At 29.0% G+C, this 18,892-nt stretch overlaps 1 protein-coding gene across 1 annotated transcript; it reads right to left on the bottom strand.

Annotated features, from left to right (window-relative positions):
* LOC18599302 (aspartic proteinase-like protein 2) lies at window positions 909-11,395 on the bottom strand. Its single transcript, XM_007029214.2, has 10 exons — window positions 11,064-11,395; window positions 10,222-10,351; window positions 9,819-10,066; window positions 8,529-8,753; window positions 6,713-6,875; window positions 6,561-6,634; window positions 5,491-5,581; window positions 3,714-3,789; window positions 2,910-2,981; window positions 909-1,228 (listed from the first exon to the last, which is right to left on the bottom strand). Exons 1-10 carry the CDS (start codon window positions 11,300-11,302, stop codon window positions 1,077-1,079), a joined length of 1,470 nt encoding a protein of 489 aa, XP_007029276.2. The 5' UTR covers window positions 11,303-11,395; the 3' UTR covers window positions 909-1,076.

Below are 18,892 nucleotides of genomic sequence, written 5' to 3'. Positions count from 1 at the left end.
CCATTATGAGAATAACTCTTTTCTTGGGTTTGTCTGTATTGCAGTATATATGCTACAGCTATGAGCTGATTTCATGTGCTTTTCCTATTTATATTGCTGTTTTGTGTATGTAGTTAAATGCAGGTTTAAGTTCACCCTTGCTCGGTATTTCATTTTTGCCATATTAGCTTCTTTTTGTTTCCCCACATTTGCCAAATCAAATCGTGCTAATTTAATTATTCCATTAGCACTCATATAATGTTTTCTTTGTATGCATGTTTTAGCTCCACTCTGTAACTGGTGTGGCACCTCACCTGGAAAAGTTGTAACTAGTTTTCTTACCATAAGAGAAATTGCGCTTTTTTTCAGCTTGAATTTCTGTCTTGAAGGCAATTGATTTTCTTTCTTCTAAGATGTGTAATTGGTGTTCCAAACACAAGATTTTGCATGTTTCTTTGGATAAATCACAGGGAATGTAGAGATTGAAATAGTCCAAGGAGCCCGATTGGATTTTATCTTCACTCATTCACTGATACTAAGGGAGACACCACATAATTGAAGTTTAGTCCTGATTGCACAAAAATTGATAATAAGTTGGCCAAAGCCAAATTGTATGGAATACATGATATTTAGATTAAAGAATATAATAATATCTTCAAAGCTTTGTGACTTGTATATTTTTTCCTTGTATGTTACATGACCTCATAAAAGTTTAGTCTTTCTCCAACAAGCTTAGCATTCTCTAATGAGGAATAAAGTCCATGCCCCATACTTTATAAATGAAAAATCATATAATTTTAAGTAAAATACAAAATAAACCCTATAGATGCCTCAAAGCCTCTGACATAAACAGATCTTCTGGCAACTATAGAAATGATAGTTTTGCAAATTAATATTCCAGAATTGTACATAGAACTTTGCAGCATGAATCCAACAAACCAATCAAACTAAGAACTTTATTTGCCGCAAATGAGTGCAGCTTTCAAAAAATATATAGAAATTAATAAATAACAAAAACCACACATTTTCATTCAAGAAAAAGAAAGAATTATTGTACAACAATATCAAAGAATGCTATACCGCTGGTTCCAACAATCTTAAGCTATAGAACTGTGCAGTAAAGCAATTAGTATAGACAAGAATGTTAGAATTCCTTCGATTGTCAAACTGGAAGCTGAAGCAATGTCATGGGCACCAACAGAATACACCGTCCCAGAGTTTTCATCCTTCACCCTGATGCTTGAAGAGCCTAAGAGTAAACCACAAAAACATATTAGAGAAGCCAATTTCCTGCCACAATAAATTTTTGTTGTAAAAAGATTTTAAACAAAAAAATATAAAACATGGGGAAAGAAACAATAATAATGGGATGTGAATTTGGAACAGTATATGTCAGAATAATGTTATGCATCAAATCAACTAGGTATTAGGATATATCGAATATAATGATATGAAATACAATAAATAGCATTATAAACTAACAAAGCATGAATCTTTCTTTCATATATGTATTCTTTTTTTTTTTTTTTGTAATTTCCCTCGCTTAGTAATCACCAGTTCCAAAAGAATCCCCCAGGATGCTTGCTGTTTGATTTCTAAAACACAAATCAAATTAATAGAAATGACCTGCTCAAACCCATTTCTCATAATCTCCTGAAGAAAGAATACATTTAAGTGATAGGTTATGTCACATTTTAAAGAAGTTGAGATCATTGTCTTCTTTAAGAATATGACTTGGCCCTAGCTTCACGTAGTGAAGAATCAATATAACCCATCAGATTTTGCTTGGAGCATAACTGAGAAGCATCACTCACCTCTCTTTAAATGCCTACACCTAAGTATCTGAGCATACACATTTATGAGCATGCATTAGAAAGCAAGTATAAAACTACAGAGAAATATAAGGAAAATACCATAGAATTCTAATGAAGTAAAAGAATTATAAGTCCATGATGACTGACGCTTTTAAAATGGCCAAATAGGCAAATTGTACTTGTAAACAATCCGAGGTAGCAAATCCAAGTGAACAACTCATTGAGCGCCTTGAACTATGATTCAAGTGAACTCATTGAGTACCTTGCACTATGATTAGATCTCTGCCTCTTTCACATCAACAAAGCAATTGCAAGATTTATTAACCAATAACTTATTTTCAGACCATATTGAAAGTTTCTGACAAAATACTTGACTTGCCGATAATACTGAGCAATCCTACTTAATAGGGGAAGGACGGTATAGAGTTTTCTTTCATCTCCTTCCCAAAGAAAAACTGAATCAATTAAACATGAAATTAACTTACATGCTAACATTAATGACTGAAATCCATAGTCAGTAATAAATGTAGAAAACTGTAAGGAAATCTGATACGTGCTGATGAGGATTGTGACAAAAAGTGGAGATTGTCATCGCACAACAAAGAGTCCCACCATTCCCAACTACTTGTCCACATTCGACTTGGCATGTAGTATAAAAACAAAAACCTAACTTCAGCACTTTTTCTTCTAAAATTTTGTAGTTTTAATACTATTGATGTTTCATAAGTTTTAATGCCAAATTCTTTTTTTGCTAAAAATTACAAAAAGTTAATATGGAATTTAAAAGAAGCAAGAACTTTCAGTATTTAGAAAAAGGAAATAGGATATAGGTTTTGAAAATTCTCAAAACTAAAAGGCGGTCCCTAAATTTGGAACAAAAAGAATAACTATTTATAGTTAAAAGTTATTAAACTATAAAAATTAGAAGTAGAGGATAGAATATAGAAGACCCTTGAGGAGATCCCAAGATTCCACAGCAAGAACTATAATTCCCTAAACAACCACATTTAGGAAGTCAGTACAAGTGCAAACATGCAGCAGCAACGAGCAAGAAAACAAAATTAATTAAGGATTCAACCATAAAAATGAAGTTCTTGATATGGTGGAAGTACTCACAGTTGTATTCAGTCCATCCTATTGTCTGATTTTCAATATCATATACAACCAGCTTATTTGAAAGCACCAAATCTGCATTGTAAAGAAATTAAACAAATGAAAACTAGTACCACAACCTTTCACATTATATTGTTTTCCTCTTCACTTTTTAGCAAATTCAAAGTAAAACAGAATAGCTAAAACAAATCACTGCTATTATGTGTCCAATTGTTAATTCTCATATAATTCTTAGGAACTTTTTAGAAGATCAATGCCACCAATCACCAATCACATAAAAGCAGTATACACAATATTAAAATTCACATTCATCGGCTTTTGGTTTAAGCAGAAAAGTTACTAGTGATAAGTTGAAATGTCCTGGGATTATAAGAGCCCAATATGCACAAAACCAAAGTTCTGTTTGTATCATGGAAAGTGTTTAACATGATGTAGAAAAAGATTGTTATAAACCATACTTTTAGCAAAAAAAAATTATGGTCTGTAAAACTCTTTCTCTGGTCATTCTTCTAGCAGAAGTTTATAGGCTATTATGTCTCTGAAGGTGATAGGGTTATGAAGATAATTACTAGATGACCAATGAGGAAAAAGCCAAAAAGGGATTATTGACGATTGACAATTGAAGGGTGGGTTGTTCTGTTACAGATGAAGGTTAAAATCTTTTTGAACATGCTTTCTACCTTAATATCCAATCTTATTTTTTATCTCAACCTACAAGAAACATGACACATGCATAGATTAGATCAATACAGAGGAGCATCAGTATAAGATCCATAGAAGCACAGAGACTGTAATTCTGGAATATACCTCCCAACAAAATCATATCTTTACCATCTTTAGATTGCATTCCACTGTTCTGCCAACCAAAACACCAAGCATCTTCCTGCAGAAAGCCATGAAAAATAAATGGAAACCCCATATAGGAAAATGAAGATTGACACTATAATGATATTGAAATATATTATCTAAACCAATTTGACTATTGGCCACCCAACTAAATATTTAAAACAATGATGATAATAATAATAATATTTACAAAAAGTACATACTTTCTGGACTTGTTAATTTGTTTGAAATTCAAGAAAACAAAATCAGAAGGAACTACCTTATTTATCAAATATAGCATTCACTAGAAGAGAATAAACTCCATGCAACAAGCTTCACAGTTGACTATATGAGTACCAAGGAAACATAAGGCAATAAACACATGGCATCAGCTTAAGAAAAATGGAAGCCTACTTGGATAAAAGTTACCTATCCCACTGCTTGCTATAAGCATTCTTGCCATACCTACTTGTTAGGGATACACAAGGGAAATTATTTTTTTTTTGGCAAAATGGCACATGAAATTTCTCAATTTTCCACCAAAGGAGAAAAGTAGCGGACACTTTGTTAGTTATATTTCTCATTTCTTACTTTACTTTCCATTACTGTTGGTAGACAAAACCAGAGAAAAAAGAATTAAATTTCTAGTTTTCTCTGCCAACGACCATCACCAGCATCATCCTTGAACCATCAAGTTTTCTATTTCCCTATCAGATTTCTCCCTCACTCTAGCCGCTCCCTCCACCCACCCCCCTAGTCCCTCTTCTCTCTCCTTCCTAGGTAAGATTATAGTTTAATGGGTTCTTTTGCTGGTGTCCATTTCCCTATCATTGTCTTCCTCTCTCTAGCCACTCCCTCCACCCACACCCCTAGTCCCTCTTCTTTCTCTTTCCAAGGCAAGATTGTAGTTTAATGGGTTCTTTTGATGGTGTTGTCAATGAAGAGAAGACCTAGTATGTAGGTGTTGTAAGTTAAAAGCTGCATTCCCAGAAGTGCCAATACTTGTAGCAATGATAAATTAAGATGCATGATAACGGCAGTTTCATAACTTCCAGGTTGAGAGCATTATCAATAAGAGACTTACTCAAATTAATTTAATTCAGTACTTTTCAAAAGAGAAACTTGGATGAAGTAAATTGACTATATTTCTCCACAATTCAGATTTTCATTGAAGGAATGAGCAGCGAATAAGTTATAGATATGTGAATAACGTAGATAACTACCAAAAGACAGAAGTGCATATCTCCATAAACAAAACTACTGAAATTACTTCTTTATCAAAATTCAGTTTCAGAAGTACGAGCATAAATTGGTTTTTTTTTTTTTTGGTTGTTAGGCCATAACAAAAAGGTGCTGAGTCAAAAGGGGTTTACAAAATCTTCAAGGTTGATACAAAGATTAAGAATAAGCAACACTAGACTAAAGATGGAAGTGTAAAAAAAAAAAGCCTAAAACAAAAGCGTAACTAAATTCGGGAAGTTATCTCATTTGCCTCTATTAGGACAATAGTCACCCCCATAGTTTAATTAAATTTCATAGTAAGATGATGACTATGGTGAGAAACAAAGTTCAAATAAGATGCTTGACCACAGAATGAAACTTTAGGGACTATTAGCTAGTATTCTTCATTAAAAACAATCATTCCATTCACAAAGCATAATTTTATTAACAATATAATACTTCCAGATATCCACATCAAATACTAGAGAACCATGTTTGTGGATCATGAAATGAATTCAAAGAAATACGTTGTACTTACACGAATTTGGAACAGATACTCATGGGGATAAACTGTTAAAATGAGGGAATCTTCAAAATGGAACTTTACAATTGGAAATGCATCATCAACACTGCAAGAACACAGGAAAGGAAGTTGCAAAAAAAACAGTAAGTCTCAGAAATAAATAATCCACAGGAATTAATGAAAGAAAAAGACATTCATTAGTCCAACACAAGTAACCTGACCTTAAGGTAAAGAAATAAATTAACCAAGGCAAAAAGAATATGAATCACGAGTTTTTCTTTTCTATTTGTTTTATTAGAATATGGATAATGATTTTCAAAGTTGTTCTAGCACAAGTAGAAGGCCATATATAATAAGGCCCTCCTTTCCTCATAAGATTTCTCATAAGTAAGGGAGGAAACAGTTGAGATGAAAACAAGAAACAACTATGAAGAAATACACTTGACAAGCACAGGTCACTACCACACCATAGATCTTTTTGACAAGAGTGGGATGAAAGATCTAATCATCACTAATTACAATTTTGTGATATTTCTAACTTGTTAGAGATTATAAGCCAAAACTCTGATTCCAAGCTAAACAACATTTTCTGGTTATTTTGGTTGTTTAAAATTAAGAAAAATTTTGCAATAAACTATGCCTTCTCATCTCTCCACTTCTTGCTCCTAGAAAAAATTAAAGGCTTATAAATGCAGAGAATTTGACTTTTTAATAATTTTTTCTTAAAGTTGCATCCTTCGTCAAAGGCTCTTTCCTTATTGGTAGTATTCCAAAATAATAATGAACCATGCTATCAGTTTGAAACTGAATCCAAAATGAGATATCTATCAATTCAACAGACTAGAACAAATAAAATCAGCATAACTAGTCACAAAAAAACACAAATACTATTGAAGAAAAATATTTATATATGGCGGCAAGAAATTAAAACATAACACACTTATCGATTAGATTAAAGTAAATGTGCAAAAAAGAAGTAACCAACATTTGGAACGTCACTGTTCTGTTATCCACATCACAGACAGACAAAATATAAGCATTCCCGACAAATATACCAGAGAGTACAATTGCAGTAAGTTTCTTACTTTTCCGCAAACGTAAAACAAGTAAATTGGTCCTCTACAGTATGTAATTTCAATGTGGGCTGCTTGGAGAAAATCTAATTAACAGAAAAAGTACAATGTGAGTAATCAATAGACAATGTCAAAATCAAAGTAAGGTGAGGATTGACGCTTACCTTATTCATTAGTGGTTCATAAATTGTTGAGGGAAGATATGCTAAGGTTGTACCACTATCAACTATTGTTCCTTTTCGATCTCCGCTGTCAAAAATATCACTTGGAAGTTCTAGTAGAGAACCGCCAACCTCAACTCCCTTCATTACAACATTGTAATGTGCCCTAAGATTGTTGATAAAAGTATAATTATGAATTCATGAACCAAGAATTCTCCTGATTGACGTAAGAAAATAAAACCTTAAACAAAAACTTAAAACTGCAAGGCAATCCATAACCAAACTCCTAAAAGCAAAAGGTTAAATTTGTCATTCATGATCTCATAATGTTTCTTAAGGATGATGCACCATAAATCATTCATATCATGGAAAGATCCTAACACAATTTTGTGCATGTCAATCAAAGTAATTGATGCTCTACTATCAGGTTAAAATATAAGATAAATTAATTAACCACAACTAGGTGCTCCAGGAAAAACTATTTCCTAAGGAGAAATAGTATTCAAGTATATTTTCCCCTTCCTAGTTTCCCTTGACATAACTTGATAGTCACTTTAATGCAAGCTATTTTTCTCCCTTGCTTAGCAATGCAGGAAAAAAATTAAATTGAATATTACTATAGCAGTTATGTAATACAATGCTGTTCATGTCACTATAGTAGGTTTTTGTTTATGTCTTTTTGTGTTATCATCTAATAACTTGAATTTGAAAGAAAGAAGGGAGTTGAATTTTAAATTTAGTGTAAGTTCGGTAATAAAACGCATGTAAACAGGATTTTCATGATTATTTTCAAATTAATGAATTTGTTGGATCTCTATTTAGTGGTGAATTTGAAATACCTATATGAATTTATGAATTTTAAAATCCATCTTCTTATACCCTTTCAAATACAAAGGTATATGGAATCTTAATTAATTTTTTCATAGTGTGTGCATTTCATCTTTCACAATTTAAACAATAAACCAAATCCAAATCCACTCTCCTGAATTCATATTCCCAAACATAGCATATGTTATTTTAGATGGTTGAGATTAGACTCATTTTAACAATTAGGGGTTTCACTTATGAGGGTTTTGTGCTATTTAAAGTATTCTTTTGTTGAGAAGTTTCCAACTTTGGTGTTAGCAACTCAGAATAGCTTTTTCTTCCATTTCCAGACCTTGGTAACCAGAAGACAGCCTTTTAGCTGTGAATTTCATCTATATTGCTCTCCGTGAATTCCTTATGCTTCATTTAGGAGAGAAGAAATTGAGATCAATTTGTACTCAAGCTGGCTGTACATGTAAATGAGTATGAATGCAGACAACATAGAAAGTTACTGAAGATACTATGTATCAGTTTATTTGAGAGAGTATAAGTGGATGAATTTAAGAATAGGTGTTTCAATTCACTGCTTAATAGAGATCTAACAAATGTATGGATTTGAGTGTAATCACAAAGGTCATTGCTATCCAGGACAACTGTCAATGTATAATTACTACACACAAAAACTTGAGCAATTTGTCATACACAACCATAACACTCGGAGACAAATTAACCAAAATTTATGCTACACCATTGTCCAACAATATTGTGCACGATCTACAGCAGGCATTATTGGACTTGTACATCCAAGCAACAAGAAAACAAAGATGCACCTAAAATAATTAAATCAGAAAGAAGGGTGGCGAAATCAGAAGGAAAAAATCAAAATTAGGAGGCCTCAACAAGAAATTCATTACCAATATCACCCACAATGTGAGAAAATTAAATTGTAAATCATAAGTTATAAAAACCATAGATATTGAAGTAACTAAGAAATTTAAGATATGTCACTTACTGGTTTGGAACCATAGGAGTTGTATTCACTTTTGGCGATACCACTTCACCAATTGCAAAGATTCCACCCCCATCTATATTATCCAAACAGTGTGCAAACATTCTTTTTACTTTCCCAGCTGCAGCTAGTTGTGAAATCATAGATGAATTTGCTTGTCCAAATCCAAGTATCCCATCTAGTGCTTCACTTGATGATCCTAACTCTCCAGATTGTTTAGCACCACACCTAACCAGACAATGGAAATTCTAAATTACATAAATAACCAAAAATACATATCAGCAGCAGTGCAGCAACAGGTGCTGCCATTGACAGAGTATGTTCCACACCTCCAACCAATATACATCAAGAGAATGGGCATATCTCTCAAATCAATACCTCTAAAGAACATGTGCAACTATATATTTTTCTTTTTCGTTTTTTTTTTTGGGTTTTTTGGGGGGGGGGGGGTTGGTGGTGGGGGGGTTTGGTTTGGAGGGGAGAAGTCCAACAACATGTTGAAGAACAAGCAGAGAAAGAAAAGGAGGGCACCAAACAATAAAGAAAAAGTTGAGCAGAATTTTAAGATAATCAACCAGATTGACTCAGTCAAATTAATGCCAGTAACCAATAAGCCAACAGATAAAAGAGGTGGGGTGAGGAAAACCCAGCTCAACAAAAACAAGATCTCATTTTGTATGTCTTACAATCCAGGTACGACAAACAATCAGGAACTTAGACATCATAGGAACTGATGCAAACAAGATATAATTAATCGGTAATCAAATGTGATAGCACAAATGCAGTTTTATGTAAAGAAGTTGGGGAAACATCAAAATTATTCCATTTGCATGGGCTATGCAAATTATTTGTAAACCTCCATTTCCACCTTGTCCGGGAAGATTTAACCGAGAGGCAGAACTGATATTTTACCACACCAAGGCGCAGTGGTTTCTCATACTGCATCCAAACACTTAGGGATGACTAAAAAACGGCCTGTAAGCTATATGCAATGACAAGATTGTTCAACATATCTATGAATATTTGAATAATGTTAGACCGTGAGCACCCTAGTGAAACCACCCATCTATTTGAATGCAATAGATTTATGCAGAACAGAAAGTGGTTGCAAACAGATGCCCCTAGGTCAGGTAATGAATGAAAGACAGCCTCCAAGATAAGGCCAAGCTCAAGTGAATTACTAAACATTTAGCTTTTTGATAGACCAACCATCATTATAAGGGCCAGTCTCATGAAAAAGGGGCAAAAGCAGCAAACTACAATTTGCCCTATCACATCAGAACTCCAACTAACCCGAATATAACAGTCCCATTTGTAGATCCAGTCTGAAGGTTTCCGGTCACCTGCTGGAGATGTATGGTGTCCTTTACAAAGTATCCAGCAGTTGAGCTTCCATCTCCATAAACAACGTTATATTGACACTGAAGATAAGGCTTGCAACCTGGGAGTGGACCATCATAGGTCGAAGTACAAAAGTCTTGATCACAATAAACCAGGCTTGAAGTGGACGAGCTCCTTGGATCATATAATGTTAATTGTATCTGCGTAGAATAATTAAAACAATAAATGTTTTCCCAACAAAAGTTTATCATAACACAAATAATACAACCACAATTTTACACTATAACATACTACTTGTGACTTTCACATATCTGATCAAATCTAGAGAGAGTATCAAGTTGGAAAAGGAACATACACCAAGATCACTTTTTGTGGGGCATTTGTCACATCCACCACAATTCACCCATAGAATGTCACTTCCAGTATCAACTTGCACATAATAGTCCTTTGATGGATTTCCTAATCCAATTTTAGCAAAATAAAGCCTGAAAAAATTTAATAAATGAGCAATGAATTAGCATCGAAATATATTGCAAAAGAAAAATGTTTTCAATAATACCTACACAAAATAAAACTCTCTCTCTCTCTCTCTCTCTCTTCTCTCTTCTCTCTCTCTCTCTCTCTTATATATCCAATAGAACAAGTCAGCTGAGTCTTAAGCTAGCATTAGCTCAAGTAAGCTGCTTTTCAAAATTTTAGCTTTCAATTTTATAAATATATGTATGGGACGGAATTTGAGAGCAATTTAGCATAGAAACAATGCCACCATGAAATTTAAAGAGCAGAATTTTTCTAACGCATAAAGATGAAACTGAAAAAAGAATATGAAAATAATTGTGAAAAGACAATGAATTTAATAACAGTTTACCCTCCAAAGAAAAAAACAAGCTAATCCTTTTCTGCAGTAATTGGATCTCACACAATAAGTCAACTCAGTTAACATTTAACATAACCATATATAAAACATCAAAATTCAGCTAAACGAAATATCTTTTGAAAAGGAAAAACTAACAATTTTCTTCACCTGAAAATCCATTTACTCCAAAAAGAATCCCTTCAACATAGCATACAATTAAAAAACATAGACGCACACACAAATACTTCTATATATAACCAAAAATAATCCATAAAACGAAAACCCAACAAGGAAATATAAACATGTAAGCACAAAGCACATTAAAAAAATGAAAAACTAACCCAGTTTCAGAGGGGTCACCATTGCCACCTAAAGGGAGATCGACATCCACGGTAGAGAGAAGTCTACCGCGACGACGGATATCATGAGCTTTCACTGCACTTAAATTCTTTCCTTTACCTGCAAATTTATGTTTTACATCAAAAGTCACCACGTTTCCAAAACTACAACGACCAAATTCACCCACCACCGTCAACGCCACCGTCACAACCACCAACTCCAATCTCCTTAGATCCATCATCCTTAACAACAACCCTCTCTCTCTCTCTATCCCTCTCTCTCTCTCTCAAACTTTCAATCTTTTTTTTGTTGGGTTTTCTTTTTTTTTTCCAGTTTTTTATTTTCAAAGAATGTGGGACAGAAAGAGAGAGAGGAGGCAAAGGCCAAAACCCATGAAGAAAGAAAAAGGCATGAAAAGAAAGAGAGAAATGCGCGTTTTCAACGGCAAATGACACGTCTTATTTGTAAGAGCACGAGAAGTCCATGGTATTATTTGGCAAACTATAAAGACGTCGGTCGTTTTTCTTGTTTTCTCTTGTATTTTTTCTCTTTTTTTTCATTTTTTATCTGAATAAAATCAATTTTAATTAAATGTTATTATAATATTATACATAATTAAGATATTAAAAAAATTTTAAATTCAAAATTATCAATTCTTATTTTTTAAAAAAAAATTAATTTCATATAATATCACAAAAAATTATGATCAAAATTGATTAAATTTAACTCAAAAAAAAATTCCTTTTTTCATGTTGTTTATCCTTTATTCTTTGTCTTGGATTAGGCATCTCTCCATCTCTACAAGTCTTCTTTGCTTCACGTTTTCTTTTCTTTTCTTTTGGTATTTGCTTCCGTAAAAGACTTCTTTTCAAGTCATCCCTCTTTCGGGGTTTGTGTATTTTGGGACTTTGATTTCCATTATCAACGGTTGGGATTTTTTTTCGTTACGACCTGGTGGCCACTTGATGGCACCTATTCTTTTATTTCTTTTGGAAAAGTTGGAATTTTTTGTCTAGGAAAGAAAATTCCGTTTAATTATAAAGTCAACATGAGTATTCATAATTTTATATTCTTTAAATATTTAAATCTTAAATTATCACGTAGATGTATATAACAATTGATTCTATTATGTCATTAATTAAAGACGTCCATAAAACTCATTATTTTAGATGAGTTATCAAAATTAAAATATTACATTTTAAAATTAAATAATCAAAATAAAAAATTTAAAGATAAAATAATCTATTTATAAAACTTAAAAAAATAATAATAAATGTCTTTAAATAGAATTATATATCATATACATAAGAGTTGTGTGGTGGTTTTCCCTCGTAATCATCTATATGTGTTTGAAATTATCGAAATATATAACACTTACTCTTTGTCGTTCATAATGGATTGATTTCATCAAAGAGTGATGATCCAATAAAGTTGTTCTTTCTTTACCGAAAAATAAATTAATTAAAATAATATCTTATTTTTAAATTTTTAAAGGAAAATTGAAACAACTAAGTCAAAAGAAACAATATATAAACTCATAATGCACATGCAATGTTCAATTATTAATTCCCAACGTCACATACAACTTAATACCATTAAATTATAGTTAAACATATTTTTCTAAATGAATTCATAGCATATTCGTCATGTTTAATGTTTTCTTGAACACTTATCCTATATGGCATGCCATATTCCAATTCCATGCTTAATGAATTCATGTAGCACTCAAGATAATTATTAAAATTCGTTGACTTATTACTTAATCATTATTATTTTTTAAATGGAGGTCGCTTATAATTTTTGATAATTGTGCAAATTTAATGTTAAAATTTGAATCAGCCACTGAATATGAATATAGTAGTAGTGGAAGGTAGGTTAAAATTCTCCAACATTTCTTTCGGGTTGTGGATGGTAGGTGTGATTTTCTTTTTAATTGTTTAAAGGAAAGGAGTACAAGTAGATATGATTCTTGCTCTTTTAATGTAAGCTTCTGACACAGCAGGGAATGATATGAATTGCTCACACAGTGTCTTTCTACACTACATTTGATTAGTGGATAGCTGTAAATCTGACCAAATCAGCATTGAGAAAAAAAATATATATATATATTAAATAGTTATGAAATTAGGAGGCTGAGTCTATCCAATGACAATGCCGTGCATATAGGTATAACAGAAATTAATAGCATTAAAAATTCGAATGATTGTGATGAAAAATAAATCCAATGATTGGTAAAAGAAGATCAGTTTTTGGGATTTCAACCTTTAATTACTAATTTAAACGATTTCATCTGATTATATTTTAAGGGTTTTTTCAAGAACAATTATTTTTTTAAGGGTTTTCATCTGATTATATATATATGTATAATTTTTAAGAACAGTTATTAAAGTATTTATTTTGAGAAAATACTTTAATACATGATTAATACTATGAAAGAAAGGAGTAAATTGCATCAACATTCATTATCATTTCATCATATTTCAATTTTCATCAGTGATTCTTAAGATTTAATTTTTGAATTCATGATTTTTTTAAAAAATATTGAAATACATTCATTTATTAATTATTGTTAATTTTGGACAAAATCTTTTATCTTAACATTACGCAGATGTCCACATGCCATAAATCTTAGATATGGGGATATTGACAAGATAAAAATAGGTGGAATGTACACATGAATGTCCATATGACATAAAATGTGGTCCATTTGAATTTTTTAGATTGGGATTTATACTATGTGGACATTCATGTGGCATTGATTTTTGTAAGACGATAGACAAAATAAATAAATTTAAAATATTTATAAAAGAACATAGATATAAAATTGAGTTTTAATGATTTGAATGAAAATAAATATTACACAAAAATTATCGATAATTGATGCATTTTACTCTTATGAAAATAGTTGATTTTCATATAAAAACTAATTATATATCCATTAATTGGTCCTTGTATTAATTTTTCTCTTTTTCGTTTCATATTGTAATTTTTGAAGAATTAATTAAATTGATAAATAATTTACGAAATGGCATGAGTCAGTAAAGCTTTTATTTCAATTATAGTTAAACATGGATCATATCCCCTTTCACAAAGAAAAGAAAAAAATTTGAGATATATTGTCATTATATCAACCGTAAAATACCAATATATCCAGTGCCGGCTGATGGGTAAATCTGGCTCTAAATTTAGGGAGATCTCATAATTTAATAATAATAAGATAATTAATTGTATTAAAAATATATAAAATTAAGATAATTAATAAAATATCTACCATTTCTCTCATACCAAATAAATATCTATTTTCTCTCAATTCTACATTCCTATTAATTCTCAATTATTTATCTAATTTCTTATTCAAAATATGTAAAAGTCAAAGATAATTAATAAAATGACATATTCTCTTACTTCCCAATTATATGCCTAATAAATCTCAATTTTTTATCACTTTTCAATTCTTACATTATTATTAATTCTTAACTATTTTTCTTATTTGCTATTGGTAATATGTATTTAATCTCCAATAGTAATTTTTTTCTCACCTATATCTCTTATATCCAATCAATTAACGATAATATATATTTAATGATCTCCAACAACTATCTTTTTCTTATATATAAAATAAATTATTTTTTATTTTTAGAACTAAAAATTTTTTAAAAAATTATACAAATAGAAGATAATTGTTCAATTAATATACTTAACCATATAAGAAAACTGAATTCTTTTTCAAATGCATGTATTGCTTTTAGAATAATGTTAATAATTCTAGTAAGTGTTGCTTAGTAGAAAAAGAAGTTTTTCAAAATTAAAATTAATAAAATCTTATTTAAGATCAATAACATCATAAGAAAGATTAAATTGATTGACTATATTATAAATTGAAAAAAAAATATTCGAAAAACTTAATTATAAAAGTTTAATTAGAGATTTTGAATTTAAAAAAGTTAGAAGAATAAAACTGTAATAAAATTTGTTGTGTTAATTTCAATAAAAAATTTATGATTTGAATATTTAATTTTAGGTCTTTAAAGTTATTGAATCGCCTTGAATATATCATATGTAGTTGAAACGTGACTAAGGGTTTGTTTGACATAGTTTTGAGATTAAAATTAGATGTGGGACAAAATGTGTTCGGCAAAAAACGGTGATGGCAATGAGATGAGATTTTATTCATAGGGAAAATAATTATCAAGGACAGTAAGCTAAAAGTGTGTAAATAAATTATTTTAATGTATATTTTGTATTTTATTTCACATTATATGAACCAAAAAGAATTTTGAATAATAGATGTTAACATAATTCTTAATATAATAATTTGTAAAAATCCTTTCAAAAAAATAATTTGTAAAATTGTTTTCAAAAATATTAACATAATTCTTAATGTAATAATTAGCAAATAATGTCACAATTATTATTTTTCATATTTTTTTATATATTGAACTAATATTTGAAATGTTAAACTCTATGCATTAAAAAAATAATATATATATATTTTCAACTCTACATATTAACAAATATCTAAAGTTGTCTATTATTGTATTTGTGGCCAAGGAACTTGCATGAAGGTCATGCTCTCTTTTCTTTTTTTAATTATGATATTTGTTTTCATGGCTTCTTAGGTTATGCCTAAGGCCTACGGCATTCCTTGCTTTATAAGATTCTTTTTTTTAAAACAAAAAAAATGGTCAATGCTGGCATTAAACTCTTATTATAATTACGTTGAATAAAGACTTCGTAGATGTCCCCTAAGCTAGAATTATTAATTTTGTTGATGTTAAAAGAATAAGACATAGTAACAGCGATACACATGAGGCAGCTTTTACCCGAACCCTAATCAAAACCCATATCCATATACAATTGAATTATGTTTCACGATTCACATCCATATTAAAATATTTTATATAATTCACTAATAATTAAATTTATAAAAACAAATAAATAATAAATTATAAGTTTACAATAATCATTGTTTAATTTAAATTTATATAAGCAAACAAATAATAATTATATTCTAATCTCACAATCTTTTTTTAGGTATAAATATTTTAAATTTATATAAATAAAAGTATATGTATTTATAATTAATAATTTTATAAGTAATAATTTTTGTAATGATAACATAAAATAGAAAATAAATATATTTATATTAAAAGTATATAAATAATAGTAATAATATTTCATATAAATTAACACAATAAATAAAGTACATATATTAAAAGGTATTACAAGTTGATCAATAATCATACTGTCATGAATTAATTTAATTGACTCTATAAGTTTGTCCTTGATTACATGAAATTAAAAACAAAAATAAATTGCAAAATTATTTTAATCTCAAAGCCTCTTTTAAGTATATATATTATTATAAGTTTACATAAACAAAGTATATATTATAACTATTAATTTTATAAGTTATAATTTTAATAAATTACAAAATAGAAAGTAAATATATTTATATTAAAAATATATATCATAGTAATTATATTCTTTTTAATATGATATGATATTCATATTATTTAATATATATTATTTTTAAGTATATATATTGATGCATTTTACTCCCATGAAAATAGTTGACTTTCATATAAAAACTAATTATATATCCATTATTTAGTCGTTGCATTAATTTTTCTTTTTTTCTTTTCATATTGTAATTTTTGAAGAATTAGTTAAATTGATAAGTAATTTACGTATAAGAACAATAGCATAAGTTAGTAAAGCTTTTATTTCTATTGTTGTTAAACATGGGATCAAATCCCCTTTCACCAAGAAAAGGAAAAAATTGAGATATATTGTCATTATATCAATGGTAAAGTACCAATATATGTAGTGCCGGCTAATGGGTAATGTTATCAAAGCAAGAGCGACTCCAAATTTAGTGAGGTCTCATAATTTTATAATTATAATAATAATAATAAAATTAATTATATTAAAAATATATAAAATGAAAATAATTAATAAAAGATCTACTTTTTCTCCGATACTTAATAAACATTTATTTTCTCTCACTTCTACATCCCTATTAATTCTCAATTATTTATCTCATTTCTTATTAAAAATAGATAAAAGTAAAAAATAATTAATACAATGACATATTCTATCACTTTTCTAATAAATCTTAATTTTTTATCACTTTTCAATTTCTACAATGTTGTTAATTGTCAACTATTTCTCTTATTTGATATCAGTAATATGTATTTAATATTCAATAGTTTTTTTTCTCACAAACACCTCATATTTCCAATCAATTAATAATAATATGTATTTAATTATCTCCAATAGCTAGTTTTTTATATAAAATAATTATTTTTTTAATTTTTGGAGCTAAAAATTTCAAAAAAAATTATACAAATAGAAGATAACAGTTTAATCAATACACTTAGAGCTTATTTGGCCTGCTTTTTTTCTAACTTAAAAGCTATTATGAAACTCTTATAAAAAATAATAGCTTTTAAAATTAAGTTAAAATTGTTTGGTAAATTTCTTTTTATAAGTTATAATTTTGGTTAAAATTATCATAAAAGTTATTTTTTTTAGAAGGTAATATTGTAATTGTATTTAACAGATGAGAATATTTTTGAAACAAAAATAAAAATTCTCTTACATTTTTAAAAGAAGAGAATAAAAAGCTCTTCACAAGAGCTTTTCCAAAAGCTTTTTTTTTTCAAAATTTTATTCTTTAAAAAAAACTTTTTTTAAAGTAGCTTTTCTAAAATTTATGTTTGGCCTGGTTTTTGCTTTTAAGTGCTTGTTTGCCTAGCTTTTTTCAGTTTATCTATCTCTTAAAAGTAAAAGTCAAGTCAAATAGGATTTTTGAAAAACTCTTAAAAAAAAACTTTTTTTTTAAAGAACAAAAATTTTTTAAAAAAAATTCTTAATCATATAAGAAGACTCGATTATTTTTCAATTATATGTATTACTTTTAGAATAATGTTAACAATTGCAGTAAGTGTTGCTTAGTAAAAAAAAAGTTTTTCAAAATTAAAATTAATAAAATCTTATTTAAGATCAATAATGTCTTAAGAAATATTAAATGCATTGGCTATATTATCAATTGAAAAAGAAATATTTGAAAAACTTGATTATAAAAGTTTAATTAGAGATTTTACATCTCAAAAAATTAAAAAAATAAAATTTTAATAAATTTTATTTATGTTAATTTTAATAAAAAATACCTCATTTGAATATGTAACTTTAAGCTTTTAAAATTATTGAATCACCCTAAATATATCATATGTATATCAGACGTGACTAAATGTTTGTTTGACACAGTTTTGAGATTAAAACCAACTGTGGGACAAAATGTGTTCGGCAAATAACGATGGTGGCAATGAGATAAGATTTGATTCATAGGGAAAATAATTGTCAAGGACAGTAAGCTAAAAGTGTGCAAATAAATTATTTTAGTGCATATTTTGTATTTTATTTCACATTATATGAACAGAAAATAATTTGGAATAATAGATTTTAACATAATTCTTAATATAATAATTTGTAAAATTCCTTTCAAAAAAATAATTTGTTAAAATATTTTAAAAAATATTAACATAATTCTTAATGTAATAATTAGTAAATAATGTCACAATTATTATTTTTCATATTTTTTTTATTGAACTAATATTTGAACTCTGTACATTTAAAAAATAATATAAATATTTCAACTCTACAATATTAACAAATATCTAAAATTGTCTAGTATTGTATTTGTGCCAAGGATACTTGCACGAAGGTCATGCTCTCTCTTCTTTTTTTAATTATTATATTTGTTTTCATTGGCTTCTTAGATCGTGCGTAAGGCCTACGGCATTCCTTGCGTTACAAGATTCTTTTT

The sequence above is a fragment of the Theobroma cacao genome, chromosome 5, assembly GCF_000208745.1.
Source record: "Theobroma cacao cultivar B97-61/B2 chromosome 5, Criollo_cocoa_genome_V2, whole genome shotgun sequence".
Classification (NCBI taxonomy): domain Eukaryota; kingdom Viridiplantae; phylum Streptophyta; class Magnoliopsida; order Malvales; family Malvaceae; genus Theobroma; species Theobroma cacao.
The sequence above is the reverse complement of the archived record's forward strand: the minus strand, read 5'-3'. Positions and strand labels throughout refer to the sequence as shown.